General features: G+C 47.2%; 1 protein-coding gene across 5 annotated transcripts in view; it reads right to left on the bottom strand.

The window, feature by feature from the left end:
- Positions 1 to 25,402, bottom strand: part of ETV1 (ETS variant transcription factor 1) — a 124,140-nt gene that overhangs the window by 56,097 nt on the left and 42,641 nt on the right. For all 5 annotated transcript variants that reach the window (XM_029070567.2, XM_029070568.2, XM_029070563.2 and 2 more), the window contains 2 exons: positions 13,289 to 13,418; positions 1,701 to 1,889 (listed from right to left, as the gene is read on the bottom strand). In XM_029070567.2, the coding sequence (XP_028926400.1) occupies positions 1,701 to 1,889; positions 13,289 to 13,418 (319 nt within the window). The remainder of the gene's footprint in view (positions 1 to 1,700; positions 1,890 to 13,288; positions 13,419 to 25,402) is intronic.

The raw sequence follows: 25,402 nt of genomic DNA, 5'->3' as shown, positions 1-25,402 counted from the left end.
CTTCTGTTCCGCAAAGCCGCTCCAGAACCGTCGAGCTTGAGTGCGTTCGTGCTTGTGTGCGTTGTGTGCGCGCGCGCGTGTGCTTATAAAAGGAAGGTTTCTCTTTTCAATAGTAATAATTGTGGATTTGATAAACACTTTGTTAAATGCAGGACAGTCAGATGGGTCACAGCCCTGTCCCGCGGGGGCATCTCAAAGGTATTTTATCCCTAATTGACAGATGAGGAAACTGAAGCAGCAAAAAATTCAGTGACTTTCCCGAGGACTGGGAGCAGCTAAATGACAGAATGGTATTAGAATAATAATGACGATAATAAAAAAAACAGGGTATTTGTTAAGCACTTCCTACGTACCAATCACTGTTCTAAGCACTGGTAGAGATACAAGGTTATCAAGTTGGACACGGTCTCTGTCCCGCATAGGGAAGGAAGGAGAATCGAATCCTCATTTTCCCGATGAGGAGACGGAAGCCCAGGGAAGTTGAGTGATTTGCCGAGGTTCCGAGGCAGACGAGTGGCAGATCCAGGAAAAGAACCCAGGTATTCTGAGTCCCAGCCCCGTACTCCCTCTACTAGGCCACGCTGCTTCCCTGGAAGCCGGGTCGGTCTACTCATCTCCAGGGCTGCTCTCCATCCACTAGGTCACCCTGCTCCTTTTCACCTCATGCTTGGACCTCGTTGGGGTCTGTGGGTTGAACTCCAAGCCATAAAGGAATAGCAAATGGAAATAAAATGCCAGTCCTCCTCCTTCTTAGACCGCGAACCCCATGTGGGGCAGGGATTGTGCCCACCCCGAAGCTAACTTCAGTGTCCGGCCCAAAGCGAGCGCTTGATAACTACCACTATTATTATTAATAAGAATGATAAAATTCACCAGTTCGCAATTAACAAAGCTCTGTCACCACCAAGGGGCCCCAGGCGAGTGAACCGGACCCAGAGGTGAGTCGAGAGCAGCCTGACAGCGAGAGAGCCGTCTGAGAGATCCGGTGAAACCTGGTTGAAATCTCCCGAAACTTCCTCATCGGATGGAAGTGTTCGAGTGCAGCCGATCACTGATCATCTAAGACCCGGAAAGGAGAGGATGGTGATAACTTTCGGCTGCGTTTTCAAGCGCGGGGACAAATACGAATTTCCCAAGTAGCGATCCAGAACCAAAGCAGCGTGGCTTAGTGGTTAGGGCGCAGGCCCGGGAGTCGGAAGGAGCTGGGTTCTAATCCCGGCGGCTCCACCAAATCTCTGCTGTGTGGCCTTGGGCAAGTCACTTCCTCTATCTGGGTCTCCGTTACCTCATCCCTAAAATGGGGATTGAGACTGTGGAGCCCCATGTGGGACGGGGACTGTGTCTAAACTGATTAACTTGTATTTCCCCTAGCGATTACAAAAGCGCTTGGCACATAGTAAGCACTTAACAGGAACTATCATTAATACTAATCATCCCATCAAGGGACCGGAAAATGCCCTTAGCCACAAAAATAATTCGGCGAGAGAAAACCCTTCGAGAAAAAGTGGCACCTCCACTCAACGTGCGCTGATGCAACAGAGGAACCGTTTCGCTTTTCCGACCCGGACGTACTGACGGACCGAAAGAGGTCTCCCGGACTTCTTCTCCCAAATCCGGATCGTCACCCGCGCGGCTGCCGAGCCGGGCCCGCGGATGAGAGAGAAGAACAAGGTGCCACCTTCCGCGCAGGTGAGCCTTACCTGTGGTCCATAGGGTAGCTGTTGTCTTGGAGGGGTTGGGACGGAGGCAGGTGCGGAGGAAAGACCCGGTCGGGTTTTGGAGTGTGAGCTGAACTGGGGGATGCATGATTCAGCGGCGAGACTGGGGTGCTGGATGGCGTCGGGGGGTTGGAAGGCCTCATTCCCACTTGTGGCTTCTGGTCATAGGCACTGCCGGCGACAGCAAACAGAAGAGGGGAATCATTCTTCCACGGAGACAACACCGGCGTCTCCATTAAGGGCCCGGGGGGAGACTCACTTCGGATTCAGATCACGTCCACGACGGCACCGTAAGCTCTCGGAGGGCAGGGATCCCGTCTGCAAAGTCTACCGCCCGCTCCCCGGTGCTCAGTACAACGCTCAGGACAGAGTAAGCGTTCAGGAAATGCCATCGATTGATTGACGGGCATTTGGCTCATTTTCCTCTGCCTGTTCTGCTACATCCTTATCCTTCAATTAAATGTTGCCACTGGTGAACCTGCTTTGTGTCCACAGAGCACTATATTGTGCGGGCAAAGCATCGCAAACTAGCGGACAGAGCCCGGACCTGGGAGTCGGAAGGCCGCAGAGTGGCTCAGTGGAAAGAGCCCGGGTGTCGGAGGTCACGAGTTCGAATCCCGGCTCTGCCACTTGTCAGCTGTGTGACTGTGGGCAAGTCACGTCACTTCTCTGGGCCTCAGTGACCTCATCTGTAAAATGGGGATTAACTGTGAGCCTCATGTGGGGCAATATGATTACCCTGTATCTACCCCAGTGCTTAGAACAGTGCTCGGCACATAGTAAGCGCTTAACAAATACCAACATTATCATTATTAATTCCAGCTTTGCCGCTTTTCTTCGGCGTGACCTTGCGCAAGTTACTTCGCTTCTCTGGCCCTCAATTCTCTTATCTGTAAAATGGAAATGAAGACTGTGAGCCCTACGTGGGACAACCTGATTACCTTATATCTACCCCTGTGCTTAGAACAATGCTTGGCACATACTAAGCGCTTAACAAATACCATAATTATTATTATGATGATGACGATGATGATGAAGATATTTCTGAACTAGCAGTAGTTAGTGGGGATGTAAGCACAAAGAATTGATGTTTCCTCCTCAAAGGGAGCTTACACTCTAACAGGGGAAGCAGATATATATATATATATATATATATATATATATATATATGTGTGTGTGTGTATAGGCATATGTATATATACATATATATGTATATGTGTGTATGTGTGTGCATATATATATGCATATATAGGATTCTATTGATCTTGATGGTATTGGTGTCTACTTGTTTTGTTTTGCTGTCTCCCCCTTTTACACTGTGAGCCCGTCGTTGGGCAGGAATGTCTCTATCTGTTGCCAAATTGCACATTTCAAGTGCTTAGTACAGTGCCCTGCAAACACTAAGCGCTCAATAAATCAATAAAGACGACTGAATGTGTGAATGAGTATTTTCCCATTAGAGATTAATTTCCTTGTGGACAGGGAATAGGTTATTGGCTTGCTTCATATTTCCTAGCTTTAGTGCAGTGCATTTCACCCAATGGACACACAGTCAATACTATTATTACTATAATAATAATGTTGGTATTTGTTAAGCGCTTACTACGTGCCGAGCACCGTTCTGAACACTGGGGTAGATATGGGGTAATCAGGTTGCCCCATGTGAGGCTCACAGACTGCTACTGTTGCACCTGCTACTATTATTACTGTTATTTTCACTACTATTAGTAATAATAGTATTTTTTAAGCGCTTACTATGTGCCAAGCACTGTTAATGTTGGTATTTATTTTAATGTTGGTATTTATTAAGCGCTTACTATGTGCCGAGCACTGTTCTAAGCACTGGGCCCTGTTTTAGGATCTGGATAATAATTGTGGCATTGGTTAAGTGCTTGCTACGTGCCAGGCACTGTATTAAATGGCGGATACAAGCAAGCCGGGTTGAACACAGTCCCTGTCTCACATGGGGCTCACAGTCTCATTCATTCATTCATTCATTCATTCATTAGTATTTATTGAGCGCTTACTATGTGCAGAGCACTGTACTAAGCGCTTGGGATGAACAAGTCGGCAACAGATAGAGACAGTCCCTGCCGTTTGACGGGCTTACGGTCTAACTGGGGGAGATGGACGGACAAGAACGATGGCAATAAATAGAGTCGAGGGGAAGAACATCTCGTAAAAACAATGGCGACTAAATAGAATCGAGGCGATGTACAATTCATGAACAAAATAAATAGGGTAATGGAAATATATATAGTTGAGCGGATGAGTACGGTGCTGTGGGGAGGGGAAGGGAGAGGTGGAGGAGCAGAGGGAAAGGGGGAAAAGAGGGTTTAGCTGCGGAGAGGTGAAGGGGGGGGTGGTAGAGGGAGTAGAGGAAGAAGGGAGCTCAGTCTGGGAAGGCCTCTCGGAGGAGGTGAGTTTTAAGTAGGGTTTTGAAGAGGGGAAGAGAATCGGTTTGGGGGAGGTGAGGAGGGAGGGCGTTCTGGGACCGCGGGAGGACGTGGCCCGGGGGTCGACGGTGGGACGGGCGAGACCGAGGGACGGCGAGGAGGTGGGCGGCGGAGGAGCAGAGCGTGCGGGGTGGGCGGTAGAAAGAGAGAAGGGAGGAGAGGTAGGAAGGGGCGAGGTGATGGAGAGCCTCGAAGCCTAGAGTGAGGAGTTTCTGTTTGGAGCGGAGGTCGATAGGCAACCACTGGAGTTGTTTAAGAAGGGGAGTGACAAGCCCAGATCGTTTCTGCGGGAAGATGAGCCGGGCGGCGGAGTGAAGAATAGACCGGAGCGGGGCGAGAGAGGAGGAAGGGAGGTCAGAGGGAAGGCTGACACGGTAGTCTAGCCGGGATATAACGAGAGCTCGTAGCGGTAAGGTAGCTGTTTGGGTGGAGAGGAAAGGGCGGATCTTGGCGATATTGTAGAGGTGAAACCGGCAGGTCTTGGTAACGGAAATCCCCATTTTACCGATGAGGGAACTGAGGCACAGGAAGTAAAGCTACTTGCCCAAGGTTACACGGCAGACAAGGGGCGGAGCCGGGATTAGAACCCAAGATCTTCTGACTCTTGCGCCCAGGCTCTATCCACTGAGCCATACTACTATTATCGCTCCAATTATCTACACCTGCAACAGTTAGTCTAAATAATCAAACATTCGGTTGAATAAACACATACACACAAGTGGTGAAAAGAGGTGTAAACAGATCCCAAAAATAGACAGAAGATGGATTTTAGAAAGCTGATCGCTTGAACATCACGGTCCTCAAAAATCGATCTTGTTGGTTCTCCCCTCTTGAGGAGTTGTCAAAGGTTTTCCGTTTCTATCTCCGTCTTTCCCAAATCCATTAATAATAATGTTGGTATCTGGTAAGCTCTTACTATGCGCCGAGCACTGTTCTAAGCGCTGCAGTAGATACAGGGTCATCGGGTTGTCCCATGGGAGGCTCACAGTCTTAATCCCCATTTTACAGAGGAGGTAACTGAGGCACCGAGAAGTTAAGTGACTTGCCCAAAGTCACAGAGCTGACGGGTGGCGGATCCGGGATTAGAACCCATGACCTCTGACTCCTAAACCCGTGCTCTTTCCACTGAGCTACGCTGCTTTAGTATTTCTCAGGCTGCATCTACTATTTTCCTCTGTAAGCGGTCTGCGGTGAGCCCGGTATGGGCTGGGATCGTCTCTATTGGCGAATAGTTCTTTCCAAACACTTAGTACAGTGCTCTGCACACAGTAAGCGCTCAATAAATACGATTAAATGAACGAATAATACCGGAATTGACGTCCCGGAGCTTAGATCTTGGCTCCGCCTCCAGTTTGCTGTGGCATAGGGGGAAAAGTACTTGGTCCTTGTTTCCTCCTTCTCTTTTAACGGTGACTGTCCCCAAACCATCTCACCCGGAGGGCAGTAAAGATTAACGAGGAACACGATTACGGTGTTAACATTCTTTGTCCCGCTTGGTGGAAAAGTGATATAAACATAAAATAGCATCCTTACGACGCTGTTCTATTCTGCCTCGTCCTCTGCAAAGTCTGAGTCTATACTAGCAGCGTGGCTCAGTGGAAAGAGGCCGGTCTTGGGAGTCAGAGGTCATGGGTTCTAATCCCGACTCCGCCGCTTGCCAGCTGTGTGACTTTGTGTGACTTCTCTGTGCCTCACTCGGTTACCTCATCTGTAAAATGGGGATTACAACTGTGAGTCCCACGAGGGACAACCCGATCACCTTGCATCCCCCCAGCGCTTAGAACAGTGCTTTGCACATAGTTAAGCTCTCAACAAATACCAACATTATTATTATTATTATTATTATATTAAAGAAGGGGTCGCTTCACATGCCAAATAAATGTTCGACTCGGTATTTCTAACTTAAGGAAGGGGTTCACAAAGTTTAGAGATTACAAGTTAATAAATCTGGATTAGGAAAGCAAAAATATGTTCCAGTCATCTCGTCTCTAAGATAGAAATGGATCTTTCCGAACTACACTCTACTGTCTCATTAATTAATTGCCGTGTTGTATCTAGCAGTAAGCTCTGTGATATATGACTTTAAAAAATATCGCCGTAGAAAGCTACCCATTATGTGTTGCATAATAATGCCGTCTTGCTTCAAAACAAAGTGAATAATACTCTACCCTTACAAAGTGCCTTACATTTAATGATCTCCAAGTGCTTTACCAACATTAATTAAGGAAGTCCTGAAAATCAGTTTCTCCCACGAAGCTTTTCAGTTATAGTGCAGGCTCACAAAACACACCCACAAAGACACACGCAAAAAACACCCACCCACACTCTCTTCTCTTTCAAGATAATGTTTTCTCCATATGGCGCTTTCCACTTTTGAATCACACCGCCGATGCACTGATGAAAAATTACGTAGGGAAGAGCTACGTCTTAACAAGTATTAGAGCTTAACGAAGGCATCGGGCCCCGGTGGCCTCCCGAGATTCCTGCGGAAGAACAGGACGGCTGAAAAAGCCTTTCCGACGGTGAAAGGTGGCTGCCGTGGACTGGAGTACGTTTATGCGGCGTGGGAGGGTAGAGAGAGCAGGAACGGTACAGTGGAAAGAGCACAGGCCTAGTCAGAGGACCCGGGTTCTAATCCCACTCTGCCCCTAGCCTGCCGTGTGGTCCCGGGCAGGGGCTTAATTTCTCCGTGCTTCCGTTTCCTCGTCTAGCAAATGGGGATTAACCAGGCAGCTCCTCTTTGCCTCCATTTCCTCATCTGTCAAAGGGGGATTAAATACGTGTCCTTTTCCCTCTCTCTTACACTGAAAACCCTGTATGGGACAGGGGCTGTATCCATCCTGATTATCTCGTAAATACCCCAGTAGAGTGCTCGGCTGTAGTAAGTGCTGAACGAATATCACAACGATCATGATTATTACTATAATTATTAGTAGTGGTATTATTAGTAGGCTTGCACAGCGCTCTCCTCATCACTGGCTTGAAGGCACTCAATCCCCTCGTCCCCTCCTTCCTCCCCCTGCTCCTCTCCTACTGCAACCCGGCCCACACACTTGGCTCCTCTAATGCCAACCTACTACCGCACCTCCATCCCGTCTATCTCGCTGCCGACCTCTCGCCCACATCCCGCCTCTGGCCTGGAATGGCCTCCTTCCTCATATCCAACGGACGATGACTCTCGACCCGTTCAAAGCCTTATCGAAGGCCCATCTCCTCCAAGAGGGCCTTCCCCTGCCTAAACCCTCCTTTCCCCTCCCCATCTCCCTTCTGCATCGCCCTTTCCCCCTTTATTCATTCATTCAGTAGTATTTATTGAGCGCTTACTATGAGCAGAGCACTGTACTAAGCGCTTGGAATGGACAATTCGGCAACAGATGATGTTGGTATTTGTTAAGCGCTTACTATGTGCAGAGCACTGTTCTAAGCGCTAGGGTAGATACAGGGTCATCAGGTTGGCCCCCGTGAGGGTCACAGTTGATTCCCATTTTCAGATGAGGTAACCGAGGCACAGAGAAGTTAATTGACCTGCCCACAGTCACACAGCTGACAAGTGGCAGAGCCGGGATTCGGACCCATGACCTCTGACTCCCAAGTCCGGGTTCTTTCCATCGAGGCACGCCGCTTCTCCCTGCCCAGTGACCGGCTCACGGTCTAAGCGGGGGAGACAGACGGACAAAAACCAGACAACATAATCACGATAAACAGAATCAAGGGGATGTACCTCATTCGCAAAAATAAATGGGGTGATAAACTATATACAAATGAATCAAGCCTTTATTCATCACCCCCCTCCCAGCCCAGTAGCATTTACGTCCACATGTGTCATTTATTTATATTAATGTCTGCCTCCCTCTGTCTAGACGGTAGGCTTGTTGTGGGCAGGGAATGGATCTGTTATACTGTTCCGCTGTACTCGCCCAAGCTCTTAGCACAGTGCTCTACACACAGTAAGCGCTCAACAAATACGACTGACTGACCGGTGAAACTGGCCAGAGGAAAGACTGAAGCCGGGCGGATGGCAGCCATTTTGTCAACTCTTCAGCTCCGTCTCAGCCACTGCTTGAGGTTTTTCAACGGAGACGAGGAGTTTCCTGGCTCCTTGGGTGATCTGAGAGCTTCTGGAAAGTTCCCCCAGGTTCTCACCCGGCCAGATCAGGTCTGATTTTGGCAGGGCGATTGAAGCTACCGCTTCAAGGCTGGAGCCTCGCCATCAAGCCATCAATCAGTGGTGATTATTGAGCGCTTATGGTGCGCAGAGTACCGGGTTAAGCGCTTGAGAGAGTACAGTATAACGGGGTCGGTAGACCCCATCTTGCCCAATTACACCAACGGCCTTAGAGCCGAATGTGGGCAGATTGTAGAGAAGCAGCGTGGCTCAATGGAAAGAACCCGGGCTTAGGGGTCAGAAGTCATGGGTTCTAATCCCGGCTCTGCCGCTTGCCAGCCGTGTGACTTTGGGCAGGTCACTTCACTTCTCGTGCCTCAGTTCCCTCATCTCTAAAACGGGGATTAAAACTGTGAGTCCCTCGTGGGACAATCTGATCACCTCGTATCCCCCCCAGCACTTAGAACAGTGTTTTGCACATAGTAAGTGCTTAAAAAATACCACCATTATTATTATGACAGTAACAATCCAAACCAGGAAGGACATTAAAGAGGCTAAAGAAGACCCACTGATACAAGTTAATGGGATTGACTGGCCGATGGCTTTTCAAAATCGGTCACATTTCAGCCCCTAATGAGAATCTCCTCTCATGAATGTATTGTTACACTGTACTCTCCCAAGTCCTTAGCACAGTGCTTTGCGTATATTAAGCGCTCAGCTGTGTGACTGTGGGCAAGTCACTTCACTTCTCTGGGCCTCAGTGACCTAATCTGTAAAATGGGGGTGAAGACTGTGAGCTTCAAGTGGGACAACCTGATCACCCAGTATCTACCCCAGCGCTTAGAACAGTGCTCTGCACACAGTAAGCGCTTAACAAATACCAACATTATTATACATATGACCAAATGAATGACTGAATGAAAGAAAGTCTTGAAGTGATGGAGAGGAATCATCTTTAACCCACTGAGTCATCAGTATTGAAAACAGGATGCACCTCCCACATAGCCTAGCGGTCCCACGTGTCAGGGACCTGGGTTCTAATCCTGGCTCTACCACTTGCCTGCTATGTGACTTTGGGCACGTCATTTCACTTCTCTGGATCTGTATCCATTTGGCATTCCCTCCACACTCAGTCCAAGAGCACTTATGTACATAACCACAAATTATTTCTATTAATGTCTGTCTCCCCCCTAGACTGTAAGCTCACCGTGGGCAGGGAAGGGGTCTACCAACCCTGTTGTATGCACCCAAGTGCTTAGCACAGTTCTCTGCACACAGTAAGAGCTCAATCAAGACGACTGAATGAATAAATCAATGCCACTGATCGACCGATTGTTTGATTCTCTGGGTCTCACCTTCCTCATCTGTAAAAGGGGGATTAAATATACCTGTTCTCCCTCTCACTTGAGTGTCCAACTTGAGTACCGTATATTCTTTCAATCGCATTTTATGATGCTTATTGTGTGCGAAGCACTGCCCTAAGCGTTAGGGAGAGTACAAAACAACAACAGACGGCCAAATTCCTGCCCACAACGAGCTCACAGTCTAGAGACTGAGAATGAGATCGAGACTGTATCTACCCCAGCCCTCAGTACTAACGTAATAAATACCATAATAATTACGATGACTACTCACAGAGACGGTAGAGCCCTTGGGGAAAAGAAACTAAATACCATCTAGGAAAAGCATCAGGATCAAGACACATGATCGAAACGACTCCTGAAAAATAAGAAGCGCGCTTCTCTTCACCGTTCTATCCTTACTATCGTGAGAAGGAGGCAGACGTCTTCTTAACAGCTAATAGCATCTGCACAGCCTCATAAAACGCTCCTGTGATATTGTAATCATCCTCAAACGTCTGGGACCGGTCCTCGGCGAAACATGCCAGGTACCTGATGTTCAGGTCCAACCTGCCAATCTCAGTGGGTTTCTGCGAGCATTCCCTTTCCAGAGTGGATAATGCATTCTAAAGAGAACTTTCACACTCTGCTCCTGCCAACGAGACCCTCTCTTCAGACCGAAGATACGGAAGGAGAGCAATCAACCCTTTGGATGAAATTAATGCTTTCCAATGATTCTATAAGTGCTTGATCAGACGGTAAACAGTTTCGCGAGGATTCTGCTTAGAGGGGTGATCTCATTTGAGCGTTCTGTGCTCGAGGAAGATCTGCTGGAAATTCATTACCCTGGAACTCTCTTTCCAAATCCACCATTCCACAGCTTCCCCTACATTCCAAGCCCTCCCAAAACCCCTCATCCTCCAATAAGTCTTCCCCTGCTTAATGCTCAGCACCCCAAGCTACACAAACCCACCAACCGTTTCCAGCGCTTATTTTTTTAATGATATTTCTTAAGTCCTTACTGTGTGCCGAGCACCGTACTGAATATTGGCATAGATACAGAGCAATCTAGTGGGACAGTCCCTGTCCCGCGAGCGGCTCACGGTCTTAATCCCCCTTTTACTTAATCCTCCCTGGGGAAGCAGCGTGGCTCAGTGGAAAAGAGCCTGGGCTTCGGAGTCAGAGGTCTTGAGTTCGACTCCCGGCTCTGCCACTTGCCAGCTGTGTGACTGTGGGCGAGTCACTTAACTCCTCTGTGCTTCAGTCACCTCATCTGTAAAATGGGGATTAACTGGGAGCCTCACGTGGGACGACCTGATGACCCTGTGTCTACCCCAGCGCTTAGAACAGTGCTCAGTACATAGTAAGCGCTTAACAAATACCAACATTATTGTTTTACGGATGAGGTAACTGAGGCGTAGAAAAGTGAAGTGACTTGCCCGAGGTGACACAGCAGGCAAGTGGCAGGGCTGGGATTAGAACCCAGGTCCTTCTGACTCCCAGGCCTGTGCTCTATCCACTAGGCCACGCTGCTTCTCACGATCGATTGATCGTTGGTGTTTATTCGGTGCTTAATGCATGCAGAACACTGTACTAAACACTTAGGAGAGTACACTACAACGGAGTTGGTGGATATGTGCCCTGCCCACAATATGCCTGCAGTGGAGAAGATTTATACTTGTATTCATCCCCAACCTAAACACATATTCATTTTGATTCCTCCGGTTGAAGTATGTTTCTATGTCTTGTGGGCAAGGGACGCAGTCCGGGAGTGACGGACGGAAGAGACGGAAGTCCCGGGTTCTAATCCCAGCTCCACCCCGTCCCTGTTGATGACCTTGAGCAAGTCTTTTCCTCTCTGTCTCAGTTCCCTCCTCTGCAAACTGGGGATTCAATACCCCTTCTCCCATGCGGCACCTGATCATCTCGTATCTATCCCGGCACTTAGTACAGTGCTTGGCACGTAGCAAGCACTTACCAAAAAGCACAGCAATTATTAGTACTTCTGTTGTATTTTCCCCAGCTTCTAGTACAGCGCATGCCCCCAGGGGCTGTTCAATACATGCTATTACCACAGATATACCTCCCTTATCGGGCTTTTTCAATCGAGAGTTCTGACGTTAGTCTAAGGTCTCATCTCATCGATCAGTAGGTGGTATTTACTGAGTGCTTACTGCGTGCAGAGAACTGTACTAAGCGCTTGGGAGAGGACAATTTAAGGAGTGTCGGTAGACATTCTCTCTCTCCTTGAAAGCCTCACTGAAGGCACATCTTCTCCAAGAGGCATTCCCTAATTGAGCCTTCTTTTCCTTTTCTTCAACTCCCTTCTGCATCTCCCTGATTTCACTCATTCAATAGTATTTATTGAGTGCTTACTATGTGCAGAGCACTGTACCAAGTGCTTGGAATGGACAATTCGGCAACAGACAGAGACAAGTAAGGGAGATTTAGCTCCCTTGATTCATCCCCCCTCCCAGTCCCACAGCACTTACGTCCACAGCTGTCATTTCTTTATTTCTCTTAACGTCCGCCTCCCCTCTAGACTGTAAGCTCACTGTGGGCAAGGAATGTATCTGCTATATTGTTCTATTATACTCTCCCAGGTGCTTAGTACAGTGCTCTGCACACAATAATCCCTCAATAAATACAGCTGACTGATGACTAACTGACATCCTGCAAGCTCCTTTATGGGCAGAACGTATCTATTTTACTATGTTATTATTTTACTATTGCCTAGTTTACCCTATTTGACTCTGCCAAGGGCTTAGTTCTTAGTGCTTAGAGAAGGAGCGTGGCTAAGTGGAAAGAGCCCGGGCTTGGGAGTCAGAGGTCGTGGGCTCTAATCCCTCCCCTGTCCCTTATCAGCTGTGTGACCTTGGGCAAGTCACTTAACTTCTCTGTGCCTCTGTGACCTCATCTGTAAAATGGGGATTAAGACTGTGAGCCTCACGTGGGACAACCTGACCACCTTGTTCCACCCCCAGTGCTGAGAACAGTGCTTGGCACATAGTAAGTGCTTAACAGATGCCACCGTTAATTAATTAACTAGTACAATCAATCAAGAAGCAGCGGGGCATAGTTGGATAGAACACAGGGCTGGGAGTCAGAAGGCCGTGGGTTCTAATCCTGCCACCCCCTCACCTGTCTGCAGTGTAACCTTGAGCAAGTCATTTTACTTCTCTGTGCTTCAGTTATCTCATCTGTAAAACGGGGATTGAGACTGTGAGCCCCACGTGGGCAGAGACTGTGTCCAACCTGATTTGCTTGTATCTCCCCCAGTGCCTAGCACGGTCCCTGCCACACAGCACTTAACAAATATCATTACCATTAAACATTACTATTAGCAATCAAGCAATGGTATACTGAGCACCGTCTATGCGCAGAGCACTGTGCTAAGTGCTTAGATACAGTGCCCAGGGAAAGCACTCCCTCAATACTATTGACAGAAATCCCCGCTCTGCCCCTTGCCAGCTGTGTGACTGTGGGCAAGTCACTTCACTTCTCTGGGCCTCAGTTCCCTCATCTGTAAAATGGGGATTAGGACTGTGAGCCCCACGTGGGACAACGTGATCCGCCCCAGCGCTTAGAACAGTGCTTTGCACATAGTAAGCGCTTAACAAATACCACCATTATTATCATCTTCCTGGAACATACCCCCAGCTGCTTTACCTGACATTGTACAGGCACTTTTCTCCATAGCTGAACTTGAACGGCTGTTCTTGGCTGCAGGCGGAGCCAAGTTCCGAGCACGGACTGTGTGGTTCTTTCTTTATTTTCAGTGGGAGACCGTGAAAAGCCACTAGAAAGACAGAAGCAGGTACAGTGAGAATTACACGCAGCATCAATCGATATAGCCAGCTCCTGAACGTATCGACGCACCTACTCGGCCGCTTAGCGCTTACTTGCTAAGCCCTCAGTCAGACGCGTGACCGTATTTCCATTCTCTTCCTCCTCCTGCCTGTAATATTTCTCGTATGCGACTCTCTCGTTATACTGTAAGCTCCCAGAGGGCAGGGATCTTGCCTACTACTACTACTAATAATAATAATGTTGGTATTTGTTAAGCGCTTACTATGTGCCGAGCACTGTTCTAAGCGCTGGGGTAGATACAGGGTAATCAGGTTGTCCCACGTGAGGCTCGCAGTCTTCATCCCCATTTTACAGAGGAGGGAACTGAGGCACAGAGAAGTGAAGTGACTTGCCCACAGTCACACAGCTGACAAGTGGCCGGATTCGAACCCATCACCTCTGACTCCCAAGCCCGGGCTCTTTCCACTGAGCCACGCTGATTAGAGAATCAGTGTGGTCTAAGTGGATAGAGCACGGGCCTGAGGGTCAGAGTGCTATTGTTTTTGTCCGTCCTTCTCCCCCGATTAGACTTTAAGCCCGTCAGTGAGCAGGGACTGTCTCTATCTGTTGCCGATCTGTACATTCCAAGCGCTTAGTCCAGTGCTCTGCACATAGTAAGCGCTCAATTAATACTACTGAATGAATGAAGGTTCTAAATATTATTTAGACTTTGCCGCTTATCTTCTGTGTCACCTTGGGCAAGTCGCTTCACCTCTCTGGGTCTCAGTTACCTCAACCGTAAAATGGGGGATTAAGACTCTGTGACCCTATGTGGGACAGGGATTGCGTCCGACCCGACTGTCTTGTATCGGTGCTTAGCAAAGTGCCAGCACGTACTAAGTGCTGAAGAAATATCACAATTACTATCATTATTATTATCATTAATAATAGTAAGTATTGTCCGATTGATGGGACAGAGAAGGCACTGACAGAACAAATCTGTTCTTAATCCATTTACATGGAGAAAAAAGATCGATCCGTCGCCTAAGCACTTACTTCATGCAGAGTACTGTACTGGATGCCTGGGAGAGTACAACAGAGTAAGTAAACACCACCTCTGCCTTCAAAAGCTTGCAATCTAGCAGGAACTGCCTTCGACAATTAAAGGAATCCTGATGTAATTCATTAGCATTTTATTATTTAACAGAATGAACGTCTGAATCCCATCTCATTAACTAGAATGTAACGGCAGACTCGCGTTTGACTTAGCCGGCTAGCTGCTTAGTGCTTTCCAAGACGGATGGATTTTTACTGAATATGGCAAATATCTATTAGTCGAAATCGGAGGTAATCAGAGCCAATTACACTTTACCTGGAAAATGCCAGTACCCAGAAGTCAAAGAGAGCTCGGCTATCACTTTTAATCGCTGTTAAGGAAGCCGATCATCTCATTCCATCTAGCGTGTGGAGGCATGTGAATATGCTGATAAAAAAGGGGGCATGTAATAATAATACTTTGGGCATTTGTTAAGTGCTCACTATGTGCCGAGCACTGTTCTAACCGCTTGGGTAGATACAGGATAATCAGGTCGTCCCACGTGAGGCTCACAGTCTTCATCCCTTTTTTACAGCTGAGGTAACTGAGCCACAGAGAAGTTAAGTGACTTGCCCAAGGCTGACAAAAACTTGGTTTAGAATAATAATAATGATGGCACTTGTTGAGCGCTTACTATGTGCCGAGCACTGTTAGAAGGCACGGTTTTAGCAGCCCGAGGTAGTGGTGGATAGAGCAAGGGAGGGCCTGGGAGTCCGAAGGTCATGAGTTCGTCTCCCAGCTCCACCACCTGTCCGCTACGTGATCTTGGGCAAGTCACTTCACTTCTCTGTACCTCAGTGACCTCATCTGTAAAATGGGGATTAAGACTGTAAGGCCCATGCGAGATGGGGCCGTCTCCAACCCGATATGCTTGTAACCACCCCAGCGCCTAGTATGGTGCCTGGCACCTAGTAAGCGCTTAACATATTCCACAATTATTATTAAAACACTATCTCCCCCGCTTAGTTAAAAACTCCATGCAATCTATCAGTGTTTTCTAAAAAAATTAATCTTCCCTACAGTGCGGAGAGTATGACCCCCTTTCTCCCAACACCAGTAGCCCGCCAATTTACAAATAAGTGAGGAAACCAGAATTAAACCCAAAACTGCCCAAAGAATCAAGGTCAATCAATCAATCAATGGTATTTATTGAGAGCTTTCAATGTGCAGAGCACTGTACTAGGCGATTGGGAGAGTGACACGTTCCCTGTCCATAACCAGCTAACAGTCTAAAGTGGCAGGTCTAGGGTGTTAGCAAGCTGCTTCTCCAGGACAGAGTCCAGGTTCAAGGTAAAAGTCCTCTCCTGGACCATGAGAAAACTTTTGTCTCTTCCTTCGCTGGTCTCTCACGACATGCACGCAGCTTTACGGCCAACTGTAATTGGCTTGTTTAGCACCATTAGGTTACAGTTACCTCACATCACCTATAATTTTTAAAGTAACAATTTGGCAAAATGTACCCAAGAGCTTCAAAACATAAAATAAACACTCGATATCGGGACGTCGGAGTACATTTACTAGAAGTGATGGATGGTACATCAAATTGCGGTGGCGTGAAATAGGAGAAATCTACGAGAGAGCTGAATGCCTTTTTGCTGAAATTAGGGTTTCTAAGAAAAGCTTCCAGGAGGGTTCATTTGGGAAGAATCCTGTTTCGTGCAGTAGGTTTTCCAAAGACCTACTAGTTGTGAAAGGAGAGTGTAAGACAGAAACAGGAGGGACATGGAGATCGGAATACTCTTCATACACATATTTTTTTTAAAAAATGCATTCATTCATTCATTCATTCAATAGTATTTATTGAGCACTTATAATGTGCAGAGCACTGTACTAAGCGCTTGGAATGTGGAGAAGCACATGCGTATTTAATCTTTCAGGTGATGGCAGAGCTTAGCGTACAATTATGCTGAGTTTTTGTAGTAATAACGGCATTTACTGAGCTCCGTCTGAATGCTCGGCAGATGAAACGGAAGTGGAAGATACACTCCCTGCCCACAAGGAGCTTACAGACTTGTGGTTACCTGAGGGTTGGTCCTCAGACTTGACTAAAAAGACACAGTACACATGGAATAATAGTGTTAATAACAACAATAAAGCATTTACTGAGCACTTAGTAGGTGTTAAGGATTAGGGTAGATACAAGGTTAGGAGATCAGACAGTCTCGATACCCCGGTCTGTCTATGCTATCTTAGAACGGTGCTTGACTCATAGTAAGCACTTAGCAAATATTATCATTATTATTATCTCCATTTTACCGATTAGAAAACCGAAGGCCCAGAGAAATGAAATGTTAGTACACTGCTCTACATACGGTAGGCACCCAATAAATACCATCGATGGAGTGACTGATGGACTGATTCGCCCAAAGCTCCATTCATTCATTCGATCCTATTTATTGAGTGCTTCCTGTGTGCAGAGCATCGTACTAAGCGCTCGGGAAAGTACACTACAACAATAAACAGTAACTTCCCCTGCCCACACCGAGCCTACAGTCTAGAGCCCATTGCTGCGTTCCCCTAGCCAGGAATGGGTCCCGTACACACAAGAATTTAGTACAGTGTTTTGCACACGGTAAGCGCTCAATAAATAGAGTTGAATGAATGCAAAACCTTCCCAGGCACCTGGCAGTATGAATACTTATAATAATAGTGGCATCTGTTAAGGGTTTACTAGGTGCCAGGCACTGTACTAACCGGTGGAGCGGATGCCAGGTAATCAGTCAGACGCAGCTCCCGTGTCTGGAGAAGCAGCGTGGCCTAGTGGGAAGAGCACAGGCCTGGGAGTCAGAGGACCTGGGTTCTAATCCCGGTTCTGCCAATTACTTGCTGCATGACCTCAGGCAAGTCACCTCACTTCTCTGCGCCTCGGTTCTCCTGTTCTCCCTCCTACGTAGACTGTGAGCCCTGTGTCCAACCTATCTTGTATCTTCCCCTGCGCTCAATACAGTGTTTGCCACATAGTACGTGATTAACAGATTCCTTACAACAAAATGACAAACACACAGAGAGGGCTCACAGTCTAAAGAAGAAGGAGAACAGGGATTTAATCTCCATTTTAAGGATGAGGAAACAGAGGCGCCGAAGATAAGTTCCTCATCCAAGATCACGCAGCAAGGAATTGGCAGAGTCGATCTTAGACCCCAAATCTTCTGACTCCCAGGCCCCTGCTCCATCCACTAGGCCACACCGCTTCTCCGGAGTGGCACCCCTGGCCAGCTACGTGCTTGGCCCACTGGTGTCCCGGGAGAAACTCGACGGACAGGGCAGGGAGAGAGCGGGGGTGCTGTCACACGAGCACTAGAATCAATTCCTCCAAGCAGTGTCCTCCAGTGGTTGCCTATCAACCTCCGTACAAAACAAAATCTTCTCACTCTAGGCTTCAAAGCCTTGAAGCTGTCCATCTCCTTGCCCCCTTCTACCTCTCCTCCCTTCTCTCTTTCTACCGCCCACCTCGCACGCTCCGCTCCTCTGCCGCCCATCTCCTCGCCGTCCCTCGGTCTCGCCCAGCCCGCCGTCGACCCCTGGGTCACGTCCTCCCGCGGTCCCGGAACGCTCTCCCTCCTCACCTCCGCCAAACTCATTCTCTTCCCCTCTTCAAAACCCTACTTAAAGCTCACCTCCTCCGAGAGGCCTTCCCAGACTGAGCTCCCCTTTTCCCTCTGCTCCCTCTACCCCCCCTTTACCTCTCCGCAGCTTAACCCTCTTTTCCCCCCCCTTTCCCTCTGCTCCTCCCCCTCTCCCTTCCCCTCCCCTCGGCACTGTACTCGTCCACTCAACTGTATATATTTTCATCACCCTATTTATTTTGTTAATGAGATGTACATCACCTTGATTCTATTTATTTGCGATTATTTTAATGAGATGTTCATCCCCTTGATTCTATTTATTGCCACTGTTCTCGTCTGTCCGTCTCCCCCAATTAGACTGTAAACCCGTCAAAGGGCAGGACTGTCTCTATTACCGATTTGTACATCCCAAGTGCTTAGTACAGTGCTCTGCACACAGTAAGCGCTCAATAAATACTATTGAATGAATGAATGAATGAATGAATGAATGAATGAAAGTGTCCTAAGCACTTGGGAGAGCACGCTATAACGATAAATGGATACGGTCCCTGCCCACAACGAGCTTACGGTTTAGAGGACGAGCTTACGGTCATTAAAGCGAGGGGAGGGCGAAAAAAAAAAACACACACAAAAAACCACACTAGAAGCCCAGGCTGGGACGTGGTTGGGTATTTCATCCTAAGGCCAAGAGCCTGCACCGTCTGCTTCAAGGCAGTTTTCCAGCTCACTGGCACAGGCACGATCGAGAGCGGCCAATTCATTGTCTTCCCTGTGCTTTACCTTCCCACATGGAGTTGGTGCATGTAAAAGGCTGTTAAGTACTAAATTATTCCTTATCAAATCACCATCATCTGGAGTCATGATCAACACTAATTAAATTACTTTCACCGAACAGGGCTCCAGCCTGCTGCTGCTGCTGCTTAAATACATTGTATTTCGCTTACTGTACAGACCTGACTGGGCTCAAGACGAAGCAGTGAGGCAACAGAATTGTTTGATTTTAATTAAAGTATGCCCCCCTCCTTCTTCAAGTTTATCTGCCACGGGGAAGTGAATCAGATCAAGTGGGTTAACTCCTTCATTTCATTTTCCAAAGACCAATGGTTCCAAATGATTTTAGATTAGATCTCTATCTCTGACTTCAGTCGGCGCACATAATGTGCCTATTAAATCACAAGTCATCCGAAGGCAATCTGAAGCAGAATTTCCCTCGCAAAGTTTTACGGTACGTAACTCTTTGACCGTGGAAATTTCAGGGAGTGAAAGGGGATTATGTTGGTCTCCCTGCCCTATTATTAATAACAAATAATAATAATGATGATAATAATATTCTGGTATTTAAGAGTTTACTATCTTGTCAAGCAATTCTAAGTGCTGAGGACACTATGAGGTAACAGGACAGTCACAGTCCCTGTCCCACATTGAGTTCACAATCTAAACTGAAGGGAGAACGCATATTAAGGTCCCTGTTTACAGATGAGGTAACTGAGACAGACAAGTGAAATGATTTGCCCGAGGTCATTCATTCATTCAATAGTATTTACTGAGCGCTTACTATGTGCAGAGCACTGTACTGAGCGCTTGGAATGTACAAATCAGCAACAGACAGAGACAGTCCCTGCCCTTTGATGGGCTTACAGTCTAATCGGGGGAAAATTTTACTTTTTCATTCATTCAATAGTATTTATTGAGCGCTTACTATGTGCAGAGCACTGTACTAAGCGCTTGGAATGAACAAGTCGGCAACAGATACAGTCCCTGCCGTTTGACGGGCTTACAGTCTAATCGGGGGAGACAGACAGACAAAAACAATGGCAATAAACAGAGTCAAGGGGAAGAACATCTCGTAAAAACAATTTTTCAGAGCCAGAAGCCAAAGGTGGGATTAGAACCCCCTACCCTGGGCTCTCTAGCCCAGAGCTCTTCCCTCCTGCCCCACTCGAGCCAGGATTAGAACCCGGGACCTTAGACCCCCATACTGTTAGGTTTCATTTCCCCTTAGGGAGAAAAAATACCATTTCTTCCGTCAATCAAACAATGGTGTTCACTGAACGCTTACTCTGGACAGAGCATCGCTCTAAGTACGTGGAAGAACACCACAGGCAAACACTATTCTTCCACTCAAGAACCTTTAAACTAGCGGAGAAGAATATATTAAAATAAATTACAGGTAGGTGAGGCAACTGAATGACTGTAAGGTTTGCCCCCTTCTCCCTCACCTCACTACTCTCTTACTAAGAGAAGCAGCGTGGCTTAGTTGCTAGAGTCTGGGGCCTGGGAGTCAGAAGGACCTGGGCTCTAATCCCTACCCCACATAATAATAATAATAATGTTGGTATTTGTTAAGCGCTTACTATGTGCAGAGCACTGTTCTAAGAGCTGGGGTAGATACGGGGTAATCAGGTTGTCCCACATGAGGCTCACAGTTAATCCCCATTTTCCAGATGAGGTAACTGAGGCCCAGAGAAGTGAAGTGACTTGCCCACAGTTACACAGCTGACAAATGGCAGAGTCGGGAGTTGAACTCATGACCTCTGACTCCGAAGCCCAGGCTCTTTTCCACTGAGCCACGCTGCTTCCCACATGTCTGCTGAGTGTCCTTGGGAAAGTCACTTCACTTCTCTGGGCCTCAGTTACTTCACCTGTCAAACAGGGATTTTACATGCGTGGGAGCCCCACATGGGACAGAGACTGTGTCCAATCTGCTTAACTTGTATCTACCTCAGTGCTTAGAACAGAGTTTGGCACATAATAGGCACTTAACAAATACCATAATTATTATTAGTGCTATAACCCAGCCTGCAAACTTCACTCCTCTAATGCTAACCTACGCACTCTACCTCTATTTTGTTTATTTCACTGCCAACCTCTCACCCACATCCCGCCTCTGGCCTGGAACGTCCTCCCTCCTCATATCCTACAGGCAACGACTCTCCCCACCTTCAAAGCCGTACTGAAGGCTCATCTCCTCCAAGAGGCCTTCCCTGACTAAGCCCTCTTTTCTTTTCCTTCCACTCCCTCCTGTGTCATCCTGACTTGCTCCCTTTATTCATTCCCCTCCCAGCCCCACAGCAATTATATACATATCTGAAATATCATTTACATTAATAACCGTCTCCTCCTCAAGACTGTAAGCTTGTTGTGGGTAGGGATTGTGTCTATTATATTGCTATACTGTACTGTCCCTTGAGTTTAGTACAGGGCTCTGCGCACAGTAAATGCTCAATAAATATAAGGCTATGTATGTAGGCAAGACCTGTGGTGAGTAGCCAAGTATTTAAGGGGTTAGGACAAAGTGTCACGGTGATTTAGGAGGGAGGGAAAATGGAGTTGGGCGACTGGTTAAGGGAGGCTTCTGGGAGATGAGATTTTAACAGGGTTTTGAAGATGGAGAAGGTGGTGATCTGACAAAGTAAGAAGAAGCTGAGATCTAATTCCGGCTCCTCCACTTGCCTGTTGTGTGACCTTGGGTAAGTCATTTCACTTCCTCTGTGCCTCAGTTCCTTCATCTGTAAAATGGGGATTGAGACTGTGAGCCCCATGTGAGACAGGGACGGTAATCAACAAATGTCATCACCATCATCATATGAAATGGAAGGGACGGAGTGGGCAACTTCATTTTGGGTTGTGGCCTTCATTTTAAACCTCCTTTAAAAATTGGCACTTGCTTCCCTACCTCAAATTGATAATGTTCATATCAGAAAACTTTATTCTCATTGGATGTGGAAATCTACTCAACCCACACAACATGAAAAGGAAGGAGGGCTCCAGTGGCAATTTTGGCAAACACTAACAGTGTCATAAAATGCAAAATTGACGTCAGCACTTATAAAGGACTCTAATGAACTCAAGATTTATCTTCAGAGCTTTTGTTTTGTTTTTTAACTCACTCGAACTGAAGACATTGCAACCATTTCCAAGGCAAGGGGAGGGGAAGGTGAGGGAGGAAAAGAGTCATATTTATGGTTCAAATAGAAAGAAAACAAGGCTGGACTGTGAGGAAGAGGGTGGTGGGAGGGGGCAGCTAGGAGGAGAGGGGTGGGGAGGCAGTACCCTCTTCCAATGAGACTCAATCAATCGTATTTATATTGAGTGCTTACTGTATGCAAAGCACTGTACTAACCACTTGGGAGATCGGAATATAACAATAGACACATCCCCTGCCCACAATGAGCTTACCGTCTAGAGGGGGAGAGAGACATTAATATAAATGAATAAATTACTATGTTCATAAATGCTGCCCCCTCTCAGGATGGCACCTGGAGAGCTTCCAGTCCTCTACCAGTTTTGGCTACAGGAGGGAGAGCCAAGCAGAGGCCTGTCCAGTCCATTCCGAACTTGGCCAGTGGCTAGCGAGTGGAAGGCCATCTGCTCCAACTCAAAAACTCCCCTGTGCTGGGCAGCAGCGGTGTGGGAGAAAGTCAAGGGTGGGGACTCAAGTTTACTGCTTGGAAGGAGGCAACGGTAAACCACTTCTGGATTTTGACCAAGAAAACTCAATGGATCCACTATAGAACGCCTGCAGATGGAGGCGGGGCGTTCCGGAAGAGATGTGTCCATGGAGTCGCTATGGGTCGGAGATGATTCGGCAGCTCAGGACAAAATCAAAAAAGACCTGCGGGGATGTAAATACTGAAAGGAAACTCTTAAACTTCAGAAATTTGCCAGGAAGGGAAATGATTTTAGATTTGAGAGGGGAGGTTACCAATTCAGCTTGCTCACAAGCACTACCCTAGAATGCACGCTGTACATAAAGGAGCAAAGAAAGAAAAGGAAAGAAGCTGACTCAGGGATCTCTGCTCATCATCTGCTATAACTCAACTAGTCAACATCCCGAACGCTTAACGTAAGTGCCTTTCCTCAGCGTTTACTTAGACATCGAAGGCCAAGAGGTTCCTCTTTATTAACCAGTTAACAGTTGGAACCAGTGTGGCTCAGTGGAAAGAGCACAGACTTGGGAGTCAGAGGACCTGAAGTCTAATCCTGCCCCCACCCCCACCTTGTCTGCTGAGAGACCTTGGGCAAGTCACTTAACATCTTGGAAATTTAGACAAATGAATTCCCTCATCTGTCAAATGGGGATTAGACCAGCACTTATGTAAACATGTGTAATTTATTTATTTATATTAATGTCTGTCTCCCCCGCTCTAGAGTGTAAGCTTGTGTGGGCAGGGAATGTGTCTGTTTATTGTCGCATGGACTCTCTCAAGCGCTTAGTACAGTGCTCTACACACAGTAAACACTCAATAAATGTCACCGGATGAACAAATGCATCCTACTCCCTCCTACTCGTGAGCCCCATGTGAGAGAGGGACTGTGTCCAACCAGATTCACTTGAATCTACTCCAGTGCTTTGAGAAGAGCTTGACAAATAGTAAACACTTAGCAAGTACCATAACTGTAATATAATATCACTGAAACCCTGAAAAATGAGGCATTTTATGGAACTTCAAGGTATTGTGTGGGGCTAAAACCGTGTGAATAGGATGGATCATTATGGGCAGGAAATGTAATAATGTTGGTATTTGTTAAGCGCTTACTATGGGCCGAGCACTGTTCTAAGCGCTGGGGTAGACACAGGGGAATCAGGTTGTCCCACGTGGGGCTCACAGTCTTAATCCCCATTTTACAGATGAGAGAACTGAGGCACAGAGAAGTGAAGTGACTTGCCCACAGTCACACAGCTGACAAGTGGCAGAGCTGGGATTCGAACTCATGAGCCCTGACTCCAAAGCCCGTGCTCTTTCCACTGAGCCACGCTGCTTCTTCTGCTCTAATGTGTCTGCTCTATTGTTGCATTATACTCTCCCAAGCGCATAGTACAGTGTTCTGCATATATTAAGAGCTCAAAAAACACATATGACTGACTGAAAGGAGGATTTCTCAACACCAGTCTGCAGGAAATGAAACGGAGAAGCCCAAAAGAATCATCTAGTGTCCATTCACGTGATGAGCAAGGTTTTCCATCTATTTCTCCAGCAAACTTTCCCAACATTTGTGGTTGTGCATAAATGTGTTCAACGTTAGGACCCTGACAAGTAAAGAACCACCACAGAGACACAAATAGTCCCGGTATGTTTGGGCTAAGCCCTCCCAGATGATGGGAAACATTTACTTTCGCCAAATATCCCTTCCATTTCAGGTGATGAATGGATTGGGATGACCTCAATTAATGCTCAGATAAATTTCAGAGGCAGGGGGAGGCTGGCGTGTCAATAACAATGTCACCCACTTTTGAAATCCATCTTCCCATCCGCGTAGAAAAGTAACGGGCCCTTCAGAGCGTCGGAGAATCTCAGAGATTTTTTCCACCCCACCCCCCCATGCATTTCCCATTGCCGTTCGCCCCTCCCCCAACCTCAGCTCCCAGCAGACACATACACACACACACACACACACACATACACACTAAAATCCATTACTAAAGGGTCTAATCTCAGCTATCAGCACAGAGTGCCTTTATGGAACCATTAAACCATTTCTCTTGTTTACAGTGCCTGAAGAAAGATGTGAATTATGCCTGTGACAAACCCGGGAATAACATTTCTAAACTGCTATCAAAATGCAAACTGAAACACATTTAAGGGCAGAGGCCCTGATTTGTACCTTGGCTGTTTTTCTGTCCCTCGGCCGCATCTGGGCAAGCGTTCGCCTCATGTTTCTAGGAAAGGATTTATTTACACTGGACCACGACAGGTAGTGTCTGTTATCCAAAAGATTTTACTCAGGAGTGAACGTGAAAGCTAGAAAATACGGCCTTCCGTTTGGAGACGGGAGAGTACTTGATGTGAAAACCGTTAAACTCCCAACATTTGATTTACATGGAAACCTGTAATGGTTCTGTCATGAAAACACCAAACGTACGGGAGGAATAACACGACAGGCTGGCCTAGAGGAAGGAGCACAGGCTTGGTTAACAGGACGCGTAGTTTCTCAACCCAGCACCTGCCTGCCATGAGACCTCAGGCACACTCACTAACTTCCCTATCCGACCGTTTTCTCATCTGTACGATGTGTAAAATACCTGTTCGTCCTCCCTGTTAGTCTGTGAGCCCTGAGTGGGATAAGGATCGCATCCTTATCCAAGATTGGGTTATCTTGAATCTAACTCAGTGCATACCTCAGGGCTTGGTATGTGTTCACTAACCCAATTACCGATGTTATCTCTTGCCCTAGCGAAAATAAAGTTGAGATTTAGCATGTGGGAATGGAAGATTAGTAATATACATGCATGCTGCTTTGATTTCTCGGACCACTGGAATGACTGAGGAGATCCCAAAAATGTGACAGATGAAGGAAAAACCGGGAAGTCTAAGGAAGGAGATAACATTC

This window comes from Ornithorhynchus anatinus, chromosome 8 (assembly GCF_004115215.2).
Source record: "Ornithorhynchus anatinus isolate Pmale09 chromosome 8, mOrnAna1.pri.v4, whole genome shotgun sequence".
Taxonomy (NCBI): Eukaryota; Metazoa; Chordata; class Mammalia; order Monotremata; family Ornithorhynchidae; genus Ornithorhynchus; species Ornithorhynchus anatinus.
This window is presented reverse-complemented; position numbering and strand designations above follow the sequence as displayed.